Below are 15,788 nucleotides of genomic sequence, written 5' to 3' on the forward strand. Positions count from 1 at the left end.
TTCACTGTGAATCTACCTCTAGTCCATCCCACGTTTTTGTGCATGTTGCACTTGTTGGCTGCCGATTTTGAAAGCAGTCACTGTGACAGATTAGCAGAGACAAGATTTTACAAAATCATAATTTTGGTCTTGTCTTTGTTCATGAGCTAAAATGTCCAGTTTTCAATAAGTGAAGTAGATTTTCATCTCATTTTCATTAGTCGACAAAAAGGCATACTGATTTATTCCCAGTTTTTGTTTATTAACTCTTTTACTGCCAAAGACGTTAAATGACGTTCTGCAAAAAACCTACGGAGGAGCGCCAAAGACGTTAAAAGACGTCCTCCCATTTTTTTTTTGAAACGGGCGCTGGGAAGGCTTGCGGAGCTCTCCTGAAAGTTTTAAGCAGATTTTTTGAGCCTAATGACTATTTTTGGCCCCTAGAGGGCAGCGATGACTCTCTTTTGACAAGATCGGGTGGGCGTCAGTAGAGGCGGAGCTAGAGCGTTGAGCAGGAGATCAGAATGGAAAACAAAGGAAAAATGGCGGCCGGTCGCAAGGAGCTAACGCCAGAGCCGTTTTTTTCAAAGACCAAAAGCATCGCTAAAAAAGCACATTGTTGATGACGATGATCATCATCGATGATGAAGATGATGGTGACTCCGTGGTTGGAAAGCATTGAGGCGGCAGTAGAAGACGTTAGATGGAGCTAGATGGAGGAGGGAACGGGCAATGGCGAGCGTTTGCAAGCAGCTCTACACTTACAAGACGAAAGGCATCGACCAACGCTAAAATAGTACATTGATGACGACGGTGATCATCCTCGATGATGATGAAGGTGAATCCGAGCTTGACGGCGAAATTGGAACCGCTGAAGCGGCGGCTATGACGGTGTCGTAACGCGGAACGCAACCGAGCACGCACAGGCGGACGTTCGATCGGACGACGGAGAGTGCCCCGAGTCCAATGCATATTCATCGGAGGAAGTGTGTACAGTCTGCTACTTGCTTTTTATTCCCCGGAAAAAAAGGCCGTCAAGAAAGTGTAACGTTTGCACGCAAAACGGACCAATGTGAAAGTGAAAGTAAACTGTTGTGCGCGTCCTGGCGTCTCCTTGCACGCAGGAGAGCGTTACAAAAGGAAAAACTGTATTTGAAACATCCACATAATTGTAAGTAGTACCACAGTTGCACACATTTGTAAATAGTTTGCGAAATTGTTTTGTCAAATTGTTACACTGTTGAATGGAAATAAACGTATTTTGCAATCAAAAAACACTTTTTCATTGTTGGTGAAAGCGTTTTACAGAAGTAAAGCACTATTTAGGTGTTTGTGGCATCATTCATGGACAAAAAGAAGTGTACAATTCACTAGAGTGCATGAAATAACATCGTTTCACAAAAAGCTCTTTTTCTCCGTTTTTTGTTTCAAAAGAGAGAATTTCGGTGAAAGTAACCATTTTCTATTGTTGATTACTGAAGAACGGAATAAGGTAGAAACAAACTTTTTTTTCTGATGAAAGCTGAGAGTCCAATCTTTCATTTGGTAGTATGTGTGTTTCCATAGTCCAAACACAACATTTTCTGTGGACCTTGAAAGATCACTCAAAATGCTTAAATCGGCTGGCACTGGCGACAACCCGTTTTTGAAAACGTCTGGCAGTCAAAGAGTTAATGAGGTTTTAGTCTAGTTTTAGTGCAGTGAAAAATGTGTGTTGATGAAATTATTTGTTTAATTTGTGTTGACAAAAATTTTTTTGTTTACTTTGCGTTGACAAAATTAGCACTACTGCCAGTGGTGGCCATATTGAGCACTTGTAAAACATGGGGGGGAGAAAAACAAACTTGAAGGTACTCTACAAAACCATGCCCAAGCTACAATTTTCTATTGTTTTTCATTTTGAAACATCGCATGATGATTTTGACGTATTCTTTTTGAGTCATCCTGTATAATCCGAAAGTTGTCGCACCGAGGTAAAAAAAAAAAAAAGGGGGGGGGGGGTAAGAGGGTTAACCATTCATTCAGCAACTCGTGATAGCCAAACTGATTTTGTTCCTTCCCACTCAATTGAATTCCACACATAGCTATATGGCAAGTGTGAGGGGGGGTACCATGGGAAGCAGAAGTGCCCATTTTTTTTTTATTGTACAATTCTTGTGTATTTTTCTTCATCTTTCAAATTAATCATATGGGCCAGATTGTGACGTGGAAAAAGAGTGCAACAGTCGTCGATGCATTTTCTGCTGTTTGTCAAACACAACACTCACACTCATACAAAATAAAAAAAACTTTTAGGAAGCAGATGCTAATACTGAACAGCATATTAAACGGTCCACCATACGAGTCCCAAGTTGTGTAAATGAATGGCTGCTGCCAGATTGCAAAGTATGATGTGCGTTATTTCTCCTGCAGATGGCGTCAGAACGCGACGGCAGCAGCTCCAGCTCCAGCTCCAGCTCGGAGGACGAGAAGAAAGAGGGCCAGCAATAGACTCTTGACTTTGCACTGCGTGTTTGTTGTCACTGAGTTCGACAACAGGACTGTTGGGGAGGGGAGGGAATATGAAGCCCGTTGTGAATGATGTGAAGCAAGGTTATGTACGAATGAATGGATGGATGAATGCATGTGAGTTGATGTAGATGCATTTAGGCGTTCAACGGAAATTTGGGCAGGTGGGTCACAATTATGTTGCTGTCTTTTGTAATAATAAAATCAGGCCTGGGACCAAGTGTGGTTTGTAACCCCGATGAGACAAAGACGAGCCTCATTTTGCAGTCCATCCTTGATGGATTGTACCATTATTGTCCAGCAGAGGGAAACATTGATCTGCATCTTAAAAGCGACACCCATCCATCCATTTCCTGTGGTGTTTGGCTTTATTCGGGTTCGCTGTCTGGGGCAAAGATGAGATACACTCACAACTGGGTGCTAGCCAATCCCAGGGCCCTTGTAATGTAAACAAACATGAAACAATTCACGCCAGTGGACTGTTAAAACTATTGAGCCTTATTTCACCTTTAACAACCGCAGCAAATACAAATAATATGCATGTTTTGAAATTGGGTTGATTTGAGTTTTTACCCAACGGGTATTCCTGCAAACAGGTTTTTGTGAGAACTCAGCAGTCTGAGTTATTCATTGCATAGAAGTAATCCAGTTGGCCGAGTATTTGCATGATTTAGAGTCCTGCAATATTTCTTAGGTTAATTAAGCTGATTTTCCTAATATGGGTTAAATGTGTATTTTTTGTTGTTTATTTTGTATTCATTTTTCATTTAATCTGTCGAATAGTAATGAAATAAAATACATGGACATTGAGCAATTTTTAAAATCAGTGAACTATTAATACAATGTTTTTTAATTGAATAAAACAATTGGTTGATTAATTAAAAAATAGCAACGTAAAATCACAATAATTGCTCTAGTTTTGCTAATAAATTTTAAAATGGTTATGAATTATTGATAAAAAAAAAAAATTCATTCATGTATTAATGCTGATTGCAAATATATCTTATTAAATGCCTCTTTTTTAAAGAAAGTTTTTGATTTAATATTTTACATCATCTACACACGACCTGGCCAAGCTGTTTATTTTTAAAAATCCATTGTCGAACTTGAGCACTAATTAGCTTAAATCTGATATACTCACTAGTGGGTGGCTGCTCCTGCAGTTAAATGCCCCTGATGGCTGATTACAAACGTTAATCTAAAGTGAGCAAAAAATTGTTTATTTTGTTTTAAAGTGCTTACCTGCAGGGTTGGGGAATCCAGGTCCAGAAAGCAAAAACCCTGAAACTGTTGGCTTTAGCCTCAGGTGTGTCTACTCAACAGGTGGAGACGAGCTCGTTTACCTGTGAGATGGCAAAAGCCAATCTGTGCCAAGCAGGGCTTTTACTTTCCGGACCTGGATTCCCCAACACTGCTTATCTGATGCTGGATTGGACTGGATTCAATATATCTGCTGCAATTTAAAGTGTGTGTTAAGTTCATCAAATAGTCATTGAAATTTCCACATTCACTTGTGTATTAGTTAATTTTCTTTCATTCACTGATAGACAGGAGCGTAATCATAATTTTTTTTCAGTGGGGTGGCCAAGTTGACCACCCCTCACTGAGCTGTGGTCCTTAACATAACGTGAACATACTCAGAATTATAAGAAGAGAATGTTAACTTGGTTGCTGGAATAATGCAGGTACATAGAACAAAGTACTTGTATAAAAGCAATTTAAAATTTGTTTTATTCATATTATGTCCTTTTCAAAATAGTGGACACATTGTTTTGTCAAGGGTTTTTGTTGTCCTTTGCCCACCCCAGATAAGCATTATTAATTTTGGGGAGTTGTTGACTTAAATGTCACGTTAATCCCTTTTGAGGTCTAAAGCTTATGGAATTAAAAATGAGGCTGTGGAATGGAAGAAAAGCAGGACCATTTATTGAAATGTTAGCACAATTCCTCCTTAGATTTAATGGCGTGAACTGACTAGTCATGACTTATCAGCTCTTTTGTAGATAAATGCATTATTATATAAGGATAATAAGATTGTGATTTGTTCTACCTAAAAGTTGTCTGGAATGAGCATTTGGAAGCACTGAGGTATGAAATGAGTTTGGCAAGCTGCTGGTGTGATGCATCACCTTTTGCTACAGTCAGGCACTCAGGAGGACAGCTGAGACAGAGGTCCTGACAATTGACAGGCACCAACTTAACCTCACGTCTGGTCCACATCCCAGCGAACAAGGCTGCCAAGCCACAGGAGTCGAAAGTGCGTGAGTGGATGTGAGTGATGGCTGATGTGCTGCTTACTAAACAGGACTTCAGACACATGCTCCTTGCCAGCATTAATTTGTCGGGAAGGCTTTTGTTGACGTCTCAAGGTCAGACAGAATAGCAGAATAGAGCCCACCTGGTAGCAGAACGTTGCTCTTATGTATGAACTTCTTTAATAATGGACCTCTTGTGATATATTATTGTCATCACTTTTTAAAATAAAAATATTACAGTGAAAACACAGTATCACATTTGTGGAGTGTTGTGCTTGTTTGCTGTTTGTTAGCTAATTGGCTAATAAATGACCATCTTGCATAATGGAAGAGAATGGTCCAGTATAGTGTGCCCTAAATTCCCCCATGCACATTTCATTTGTACTGGAGAGGATTAGGGCCAGTGAAAGAGGGGGGGGGGGGTTGGGTTGGCAGGATTCTGACTTTAAAGTCAGAGTTCTGACTTATCTCAGAATTCTGGCTTTAAAGTCAGAATTCTGACTTTATTCTCAGAATTCCCAGAACCCCCCGGGCCCCCACACACACACAATTCACGCCACAGTCAGAATTTTCACTTTTAAGTCAGAATTCAGAGATTTAAGTGATAAAGTGAGAACTAAGAGATTAAAGTCAGAATTTTAACTTTATAATCAGAATTCTGAGATTAAAGAGGGTTCCCGCGAGGTCTAAAAAAAAGTCTAAAATTCAAAAACTAAAATTTTTTGGGTCTTAAATGTCTTGAAAAACACACACCCACACTTTCTTCCCAGGTCAAAAATTGTATTTACCAAAGTCTTTACATCCGTTCCATCCATTCTGAGAAAAGAAATATGCGTGAGCTGCTTGCGTTTTGACAGGCGAAAATGTCATGTGGACAGGTGCATGCACAACTCGTCACAATAAAACTGTTCTCATAGCTTTTATTTTGTAGGTGCCGCAGGAAATGTTAATTTAATCTTCATGTCGTGTAAGAGGGGACAAGGGTTGAAAGTTCGAGTTGCCGGTATCTAAAGCTAACTTGGCTGGAAGCTCATTTGAAAGGTTCCGCGTTGGTAAACATTGACAGGCAAGAAAATTATGCAACTTTTGGCGAAATACGCCATTTAGACACCAAAATATGTGACCTATGTGAATTGTGGAGAAGGATGAGAAAGTGTAAACGTATGGTGACGCTATCTTCCCAGCTAACGTGAGTCAAGTGTTAACCGTCCTGTCACAAACCACCTACAGTCTTGTTATTGAAACCCCACAATAATGATAAAAAACTGTTAAAGTTGTCAGTGGGATAAGACGTGTATTTTTTTGCGCTTGATGTCAGGCATTGTCATCGTGTAGTTTCCATCCATCCATCCATCCATTTTCTTAACCGCTTTTCCTCACAAGGGTCGCGGGGGGCACTGGAGCCTATTCCAGCTGGCTTCGGGCAGTAGGCGGGGTACACTCTGGACTGGTTGCCAGCCAATTGCAGGGCACACAGAGACGAACAACCATACTCACAATCACACCTAAGGACAATTTGGAGTGTTCAATTAACCTGCCACAATGTAGTTTCGTAATTATTATTTGTAGTTTCATAATTATTATTTGTAGTTTCATAATTACTATGTGCATGCGTGTGTGTGCGTTCATGTAGCTACTGCTACAAATATTGTCAAGGCAAGAGTCTGTATGTCTCTGTAGCTGTCTGTTTATGTGAGGTGAGCAGTGTGACAATCAGTAGTACTTTTTAAAAACTTTTTCCCCATGAAACTAGCAATAGTTTCAATCAATTCATTCATCCATCTGCATTCATCCAGCTTTTTCTGTCTGTCTTTCTATAAATATACAGTATAAAAATTGTGCATTTCAATTTATGCATGGACTTTCGCTTTTCTCATCCCTATCCTATCCCAGTCGTAGTCCTATCCCATGCAAATAGCGGGGTCTACTGTATCCAAAATATATTGTACTAATCTTTTTTTATTTTGTCCTTATTTGGAATTGAATTAATCCAAAAGTAATAAATATCACTCAAGTTGCATTTTGTTAATATTACGGTACTTGGGTTACATTACTAAGTCGATTTTTATCACGTAACTAGAAACTGTATCAGAATACATTTGAAAAGTAACCCTTCCAACCCTGCTTATACAGTATAGCATAACGTGATCGTGTGACCATACATACATCGATGCTGTCTTTTAATTCTGCTTGATTTTGTTTTTCAAAATGCATCTAATTGAAGTGTTAAAATATGAAATATTCCAAGGGAGCATGCCAACAGACACCCTTAGAGGGGATGAATATAATTCTCACCTTCTTCATCCCTGATTTGTTTTCATGCCAGGAATGCACATGATTTTACTCCCCCCATCTGAGGGTAGACTACCTTCTTTTTTACACTTAGTGTTTACTTTAATGCGTCTATTACGCTGTTGTCAGCCTTTATGTTTACTATCGATCCATCCATCCATGCATCCATTTTCTTAACCGCTTATCCTCACAAGGATTGCGAGGGTGCTGGAGCCTATCCCAGGTGGTTTAGGGAAATAGGCGGGGTAAAGCCTGAACTGGTTGCCAGCCAATCGCAGGGCACACAGAGACAAACAACCATCCACACTCACAATCACTCCTATGGACAATTTGGAGTGTTCAATTAACCTGCCATGTATGTCTTTGGAATGTGGGAGGAAACTTTATATTTACTAGTCATGTACAATATTATTTTAAAAATATATCAGTGTGCACCTACTGCACTGCAAAATTTTGTTTCATTGACTGTCACCCCAGTCATTTTAAGCATAAAAATTTGTCAGTCAAATTACCGGTAAACTTGACATGTCATACAAGTTTTGTGTGTTTGAATGTTTGAATGTTTGATTTTTTTATTTTATTTTTTGGGTCTCGAAGTTGGTCTAAAAGTTTTGTCATAATCGTTTAAAAAGGTCTAAAAAAGGTCTAAAATTTAACTTAGTGATTCCTGCAAGAACCCTGTTAAAGTCCGAATTTGTACTTTAAAATCAGAATTCTGAGAATAAAGTGAGAATTCTCACTTTAAAGCCAGAATTCTGAGATTAAAGTCAGAATTCTGAGATTAAAATTAGAATTCTGATTTTAAAGTCAGAATTCTAACCCTTTTTATTTTCTCTTCGCTGGCCCTAGTACTCTTCTGTACATTTGATTTTCCAGCAAACCAACGGTTTGTACCAATGCATACGTGCCACTCATCTATAATTATTCAAGCCTCTTGTGTGTATAGCGTGCTCTAAACCCACTCCTTATATAATGCCTTGAAATAACTTATTAACTTCTGGGCTATAAAAATAACATTGACCTGACTTGCTATAAAAGAATTCCCATTTGGGTGATTAAAAAAAAGAAGAAGAACACTTATACTCTGTTGTAATAATTATACGACGTATAGAGTTAAATGCAGAATATGCTACACGTTTGGCACTTAAAGGAGAGTCCCTACTTGGTATACAAACAGCTGCTGGATGATACTGCCACTCACATTGGCAGCATCATTATAACATGTCCCAGGGATAATTGTGTGCTGGCTGTATATATGCGTTTGTGGTGATTGACAGCTCCAGTCTGCTGCTCCACTCACCTCTCCTTTGACTTTTTGTTCGAAGGAACTGTCAGAGTTTAACGGCACACTCACTCCCAAGGCACGCATTGACAGCATGAAATATGTTTGGCAGCAATTAGACTTCAATAACATTGTTACTATATTCAACCCTCAAAATAAAATGTTTTGTTTTGGCCTGCTTGGTCAATCTCTTGAAGCACATTTGTTTTGAGGAATATTTAGGAGCAAGGTGGCTATTTGAAAACATGTATTTCCAGGTTTGGAGTTTAAAAAAATCTATTCAATAATAATTTTAAATTATTCTAAAGTGATAGCCCAACAAAGAGTTATAGTCAAGTACCAACAATTCTACCGATTTACATTTTTAGGTCGCATGTAGTGAAAGCTGCAAGGTACCTGTTGTTTTTGTAGGAATTATTATTATAATTATATTAATAATCGTTTGTAACGCCTGCAAAGTTTTTTTTTTTTTTTTTAAACAAAATATTCCCAGTTGTACTTTTCTCCTAGATTTGCGTATTTATCAGCCCAAGACCTATAAATAAGTCTTTTGATGCCATATGCTAAACCTAATGAAATCCGCAATTTTGAATTTATTTTGGGAACTGCGCACCATTTATTGGGCAACTTGGCAAATGCAGTGCAAACGAATGCTGCAAACAAAAAAAAAGACAAAAACATAAATGCCAACTGAAAAACAGTAACACGCAAACACATAAATCAACTACAAACAAGAAACGCTGAAAACACAGGAAAAGTAAACTTTTTGGAGCTTTTAGCCATGTTAAAATGCTAATTCCTCTCCAAAAACATCACCAAAATGGTGTTTCCTCCATTCGCCCCTCTATGAGAAATTCTTTGCAACAGAATGGACGATAAATAATTACCACTCGATCCGCCGAGGTTATTACAACTGCGCTTCAGTGTTGAAGGTAAATATATATGGAGTTATATATTTGCAGATGCAACATTTTTGTTGTTGATTTAAAAAATATATAGATTGAAGGTTTATAATAATAAACTAAGGTTTGTGCGAACACCACAGGTGTAAGCTATAAAATGTTTTTGGAATTATGTTTCTATCTGCTTCAGGAGCTGAGATATCAGTTATTTTTTTAATATTGTTGAATTTCCAGGAAAACTTAAGGTTTTCGGGGGTGACTCTAAAGTCACCCATAGGTTTTAGAGGCATGTTTTGCCAGACACTTTAGGCTTTAATGGGTTAATTGAATTAATTCAAGTGCCAACACAGGGTTGAATTAAGTTATTCCAAAATTAATATATTAAGTTTAAGGAACTCCATTAATTAAACCTCATAATTAATTCTACTTAATATATTAACTTGGATTAACTTAATTCAATTGTGTGTTACCATGAAGCAATTTAATTAAATTGGCCAACAATTCTCTTTTTAGACTCAAGTTGGTCTCTTTTTAGAGTGCACTAGGAGGCGCCAAAGGACAGATCATATTCTGTGGGAAGACCTGAGCGTGATTGCGTGAAAGACAGCGAACTTTTGGAGAGGAAACTAAAGGTACATTTTACTTCATCTCTTTTGAAGATTTGAAATCCTGACACTTGGGCTTCATCTTTCACAGTATTACAGAAGAGCAGCCTATAAGTTGTAGAAACGGGAAGCCTGTGTTTCTTCTTTATTCCGTTTGGCTACGGCAAACTTCCTCGGTGGCAATGTTAGCTCATTAACTACTCCAGGAGAACAGTAATGTGATTGAATTTAACAGTAGTTTTCACTCTGTGACATCGTTTCCTCACGTTAATAACTTAGGTTGTCAGAGGGATGGCAAACGGAGTGCATGTAATTTAGAGATCAGAGCGATAAAGGGATTTGACTGTGAGGAAGAGCAACGGATGAAATGCCAAGAAGTGGAGAAGGGACATGAGTACAAAATGTAACGATGATGAACAGAAGTGGAGAAAGTGGTGCAACCTTAAGATGAAATGAAAAGCACACATCTTCACCATCTCTTCTCAGATAATATGTTTATATCATATACATCTTTGCTCCAAAAATACAAAATAACAAATGGAAATTTTTTACATGATCTGCAAGTTAAAAATATGATAAAGAAACAAATTCCAACACTTCAGGGTACGCTCCAACCGCCTGGCTTAGCTAAAGATATTACCAAGCTTTCTCCGACAACAACAAAAAAACTTTCAAAAATATATAAGTTACTTTCATATACGGATAAAATGTCTTTACCCATCTTAAAATGGGAGAAAGACTTGTCTATAGCTCCGGAATCTGACTTTTGGATTCAAGTTTGTGAAAATGCATTTAAAATGACAAAACACACAAATTTACAACTTATCCAATACAAAATAATCCATAGAACATACATTACTCAATATATGATGAAGAAAATGGGCCTCTCCGACTCCGATATTTGTCTCCAGTGTTTACAAAACACTACAGACACTTATTTTCATGCTTTATGGTTATGCACCTTGGTTATGTATTTCTGGACTAAAGTCTTAGAAAAACTTTCCGCTATCTTGGACTATAGGATACCTTTATCTCCAAACTTGTGTTTGCTAGGTGACCTAACAACAACTGACCTACCACATAAACAATTTCAATCTACACTTGTAGCCCTTACTATCGCTAAAAAAACAATTCTTGTTAACTGGAAAAATAAACAAACTCTGAATATCGACCAATGGTCTAACCTCCTCATAAATCACATTTTAATGGAAAAAATATCGGCCTCAAATAAAAAACAAATATCAAAATTCATAGAAATATGGTCTACGTATATAGAATATTTTAACCTAATTCTGGTTATTTAATTCTGCCTGTTAGCGAGAGCCACCACATCGTGATAACTTACATTGATGTCTCTGCATTTGGCAGTTTGTTACTAATGGTTGTGTTTTTATAGTCAGGAACCCAGTTGCTGCCAACAGGATCGAGCAGATTCACCTCCAATGGGCACTAAAGGCTAATATTCGGATTCACTGCATGCCAGGGGACTAACTCTACAGTTGCTGTCCCCCCTGGCTGGGCGTGGGCGGGTCTGCCCCTCTGTTGGCTGCTGGGTGGCGGCTGCGTCTTGGTCGTTCCCTGGGTCTCGTGGTGGGTGCTGTGTTGCGGGTCTCTCCCTGGTGTCCGGGGCGGCGCCGCCCCGGCGCGGTCCGTCGCTCTGGGTCCGGCGACGCGGGTCGGGGCCTGTGGGCCGCCGGGGTGCCCCGTGGTTCCCTCTCCCCTCCCCCTTCCTCCCCCTTGCTTCCTCTCCCTCTTCACCTCTCCCCGCCCGTCCTCCGCCTCCCTGTCCCTTCTCCCTCGTCGCCCTTCCTCCTCCTCTCCCCCTCTCTCTGCGGCCCTGCCGCTGCCTCCTGCCCTTCCTGTCGTCTCCTTCCCCCGTCCCCTCCCCCTCCCCTGTCCGCCCTCCTCCCCCTCCCCTAGGCCGGGGGTTCCATCCGTGGCCTGGGTCTCGGCGCTCCGGGGGCCGGGGGAGTGGGCGGGATTGGTGTTGTGCCCGCCCTGCTCCGGTGGGCCTCCGGGCACTTCGGGCGGGCCCCGGTATCCGGGGGGCGAGCCCCGCCGGGGTCCCGGTGGGGTGGGTGGGGGTTTTGGTGGGCGGGTGCGCCCCCCCCCCCCCCCCGCCCCCCGCCCGGTTGCCCAGCTGGTCGCTCCTCTTAACTCACTGCACTAGTTTTGCACAATACATTTTAGGGCACATAACACACTTTGGGGGGGAGTGGGGTGGGGTGGAGACAGCGTCTCCGCCCTGCAGCTCCCCTCCAAATTTTAATGCACCACACAACTGGGGGGGGGGGGGGGGGGTGGGGGCATCGTTTGGGGCGGCCGCGGTATGGAGCAGTGCTGCGGTCGCCTGTCCGTGTGCACCCCCATTAATTTATTTTAATGCACCACATACGCTCATTGACATGCCTGAGGGGCGGGTGGATCGGAGCAGGGGGGGATATCATTTCCCTCTGCTCCGGTTCACCTGCCCCCAATTTTAATGCACCACACACACACACTTATGTATATACACTGGGTGGGGTCACACTCACGGTTTAGGGGTAGAGTTCGCCAGTCGGCGAGCTGGTGAACTTAGTAACAGGGTTAGTTTTTCACTTAGATCGTTGGGGAGACGACCGGGGCCTCTCCCCGCTGGGCCTGGGGTTCGGGGATGCCGCCCGTCCTCCGGTGCCCCCATCTCCCCTTCTGCCCCTGGTGTTCCGTCCCTCCGCGTGGTGGGGTGGGCGCGGGTGCCCTCTCCGCTCCGCTGCCCGGCCCCCTCTTCGGCGCGGATGCCTGGGTGCGGTGTGTCCCCGGGGTCTGGGGGGCTGTCGGTTGGTGGGGGTGGGGGCGGGGGCGGCTTGGTTGGTGGGGGGGTGGTGGTGGGGGTGCCGGGGTGGGGGGTGCTGGGGTGGGGAGGGTGTCTGGGGATTTGGGGACCTGGGGGCGGTTGGGGCTGGGTTGGGGTGGGTGGCGGGGGTGGGGGGCAGACGGGGTCGCGGGGGGAGCGGGGGTTGTGGGCCGGTGGGGTGCCTGGTGGGCCTGCAGTGCCCCGTCCTGCTGCGTTGGGTTGGGGGCGTGGGCCGCGTTGGGGTGGGGGGCACTCCTGCTCCGGGGTTTGCTCTCCGGCCGGTGGCCCCTGCGGGGCCCGGGGGTCGTCCTTTGGTGCGGCCGCGGCCTGGGGGGCCCTGAGGTGTTGCGCTTGCTCTGTCCTGGCGGGGGTCGACGGCTCCCCTCTTTGGTGGAGATTTTCATGCATGCTAGATCCACCACACCAGCATCTATCGAGACTCAGACACAATTTGTTTCTCCCTCAGGTCATTGATTCGGTGGAGGCTGGTGTCTGTGGATCTCACTCTGCTTCGTCTGTCCTTTCTACCTTTCCTCAGTTTCTCCTTTGGGCCCTTGAGGTTTCCCTGATTTGTTGGAGTTTGGATGTCTCTGGGGTTGGTGAAGGTTAGTGGCCCGGTGGGTGGTGTCTGGTCGGTGCTGGGCTTCGCTTTTCTTTCTTTTCTTTGGTCCCCCTTCGGGTCTCCTGGCGGCCCCACGACTCTGGCTGGATTTTGAAGTGTTCGGTTTAGGTGAACGGTATGGGAATTCTTATTTATTTATTTTATTTTTTTCTCACGCACGCACGCACACACGCACGCACACACACACGCACGCACACACGCACACACGCACAAACACAATAATAATAAAAAAAAAAAGGGAGAACAATGATGATGACATTTCAAATGATCAATACTGAGATCTCCCAGAAAGAAAAAAAAAAAAAAAAAAAAAAAAAGATGAAATGAAAAGCTGAGTAAGGTAACAACGAGCGAGAGAGGTTTACTGTATAACAAGACATCAATATACAGAAGATCGGCAGAAGTCAATCATGAAAAATGACTTATTCCTATACCAGACCAGCATTACGGCTATTGTTTGATGTAGCAGACGCTGTGGCAAAAGTATCATGTGACAGTGAGAAGGGATGATGTCTTGGCTTTGATGGGAGAACTTGATCCCTCAGGAGTGCAACTTCTTGCAAGATAAAAAATTATTTGTCAAATTTATTATTAATTATGTTTGGCATGGTGATGGCTATGACAAATAAAGCCCCATGGTTTGACTATTAAAATGGTAAATGGACTGCTTTTTATATAGCGTTTTAACTACGCCATACGGTGCCCAAAGCACTTTACAAAACCTTACATTCAACCATTGACACACCAGTGGTCGACTGCTGCCATGCAGGGCACTTCCAGGTCCACTGAGAGCAAATTGGGGTTCAGTCCTTGCTCAAGGACACTTCAACATGATCAGGGGTGAGGCTCAAACCCACAACCTTACGGACCACAACCACTCTACCACTGATTATTTACAAACCTGTTGAAAACACTGGCAAAAAGAGCTTAGTGCAACATGGCCTTGGCTGATCTCTTATACTCTGCTGCCACCTGCGGGCCGTTTTTTGTAATATCTACCATTGCTTTAAGCAACCTGTTCAGGTCAAAAGCTGGATCAAAGCCTTGTATGCTCTAGCATAAAAAAACAAAACAAAGAAATGTATAAATAAGTTTTTGGGAGTGAAGGACAAAGTATTACAAAACGTATTGATACGTTTTGGGGTTTGAATGAGTTAAGGTAATCGCACACTGTTTGCTTTGCTGGGGCTGCCAGTCATCTGTATGGATCCTCAACAGCAAACCAGTGCATAGAAAGTTGGTGGTCATATTTCCAACAGCAAAGGTTTGATAATCAAAAAATTGTACATCTTAGACGAATGCTCATGATTTTTTGGTAGTCAGTCACCATAAGATGCACTAGTACCTCAAATTTGTTCTTCAATACAGTGCCCATCAAAGTGTACAGTTGCTCCTCAAACACTTCATGTACCCCAAATTATTCACTTTTGATTTGTTATACCTGAAAATAGTTGCTTTTCATTCATAATTGAGAATATACTGAATGTATATCCTAGTAGCCAGTATCAATAGATCTATTATTTCAAACAGTCAAAATCAATTGAAACAGTCTAAATCAATCGAAAATGTCCTCCAATGTTGTAGATATTACACTTGAGCACATAGAGAGCCTGAATACAGACGCATCTGCTCCAAAGCATTAATGACGTTGTGACATGACGTGGCAGATTTAGGACTCAGACGCAGAGATAGGGGTTTGAGGCCATGGCAGATATTTATTAAACAAAAAAACTTGTTTAGAGGGAAAAAACTAAGGCTATTAAATGTTAAACTAAAGGCGCTCCAAAAGGGAGGATGTCTAAACTACAAAGAAAACAATATCACTCCTTAACTAAAACTATACTGTGGCTATACAAAGTTACAAACCAAAGTTCATACAAGAGACAGGACAACAAGGCTGAGGACTGTGACTGGCTTGAGTGGCTCTGACGAAAACACTTTGGCACAAGACAGGGGAGACGCAGACCATTTAACACATGAGGGTAATGGGAAACAGGTGGACACAATCAGGAATCAGGGTTGACACTGACACCACATGAGGAAGGACAAGTGACCTGAAACGAAAGGAGTCAGAATTTTCAAAAATAAGACAGGAAATGACAAGACAACCTCACCGCGGTGTGACAGTACCCCTCCCTCTAGATCTGACTCCTGACGGCCCAGGCTGGTCAGGATGATCCCTATAGAAGTCCTCAATTAGAGAGTCATCCATAATGAAGCGGGAAGGATCCCACTGTCTTCCCTCGGGCCCATACCCCTCCCAGTCCACCAAGAACTGCCTGCCCCGGCCCTGATTGCGGACGGCCAGCAGTCGCTTCACTTTGTAGACGGGGCCCCCATCCACAATCACAGGAGGCGGCGGGGGCGAGGGAGCCGGAACCAGGGGACTCTCCCTTACTGGCTTAACTTGGCTAACGTGGAACGTTGGATGAACACGAAGGGACCGAGGCAGGCGAAGACAGACAGAGGCCAGGTTGATCACCTTGGAGATGGGGTACGGGCCCACAAAC

At 42.6% G+C, this 15,788-nt stretch overlaps 1 protein-coding gene across 1 annotated transcript in view; it reads left to right on the forward strand.

The window, feature by feature from the left end:
* The window catches only part of hspa9 (heat shock protein 9), a 22,908-nt gene extending 20,205 nt beyond the window's left edge, over window positions 1–2,703 (forward strand). Inside the window, exon 16 of the mRNA XM_077577209.1 lies at window positions 2,392–2,703. Within this exon, the coding sequence (XP_077433335.1) occupies window positions 2,392–2,469 (78 nt within the window). The 3' untranslated portion in view covers window positions 2,470–2,703. The remainder of the gene's footprint in view (window positions 1–2,391) is intronic.
* Window positions 2,704–15,788: the final 13,085 nt, after the last annotated feature.

Source organism: Vanacampus margaritifer, chromosome 10 (assembly GCF_051991255.1).
Source record: "Vanacampus margaritifer isolate UIUO_Vmar chromosome 10, RoL_Vmar_1.0, whole genome shotgun sequence".
Classification (NCBI taxonomy): Eukaryota; Metazoa; Chordata; class Actinopteri; order Syngnathiformes; family Syngnathidae; genus Vanacampus; species Vanacampus margaritifer.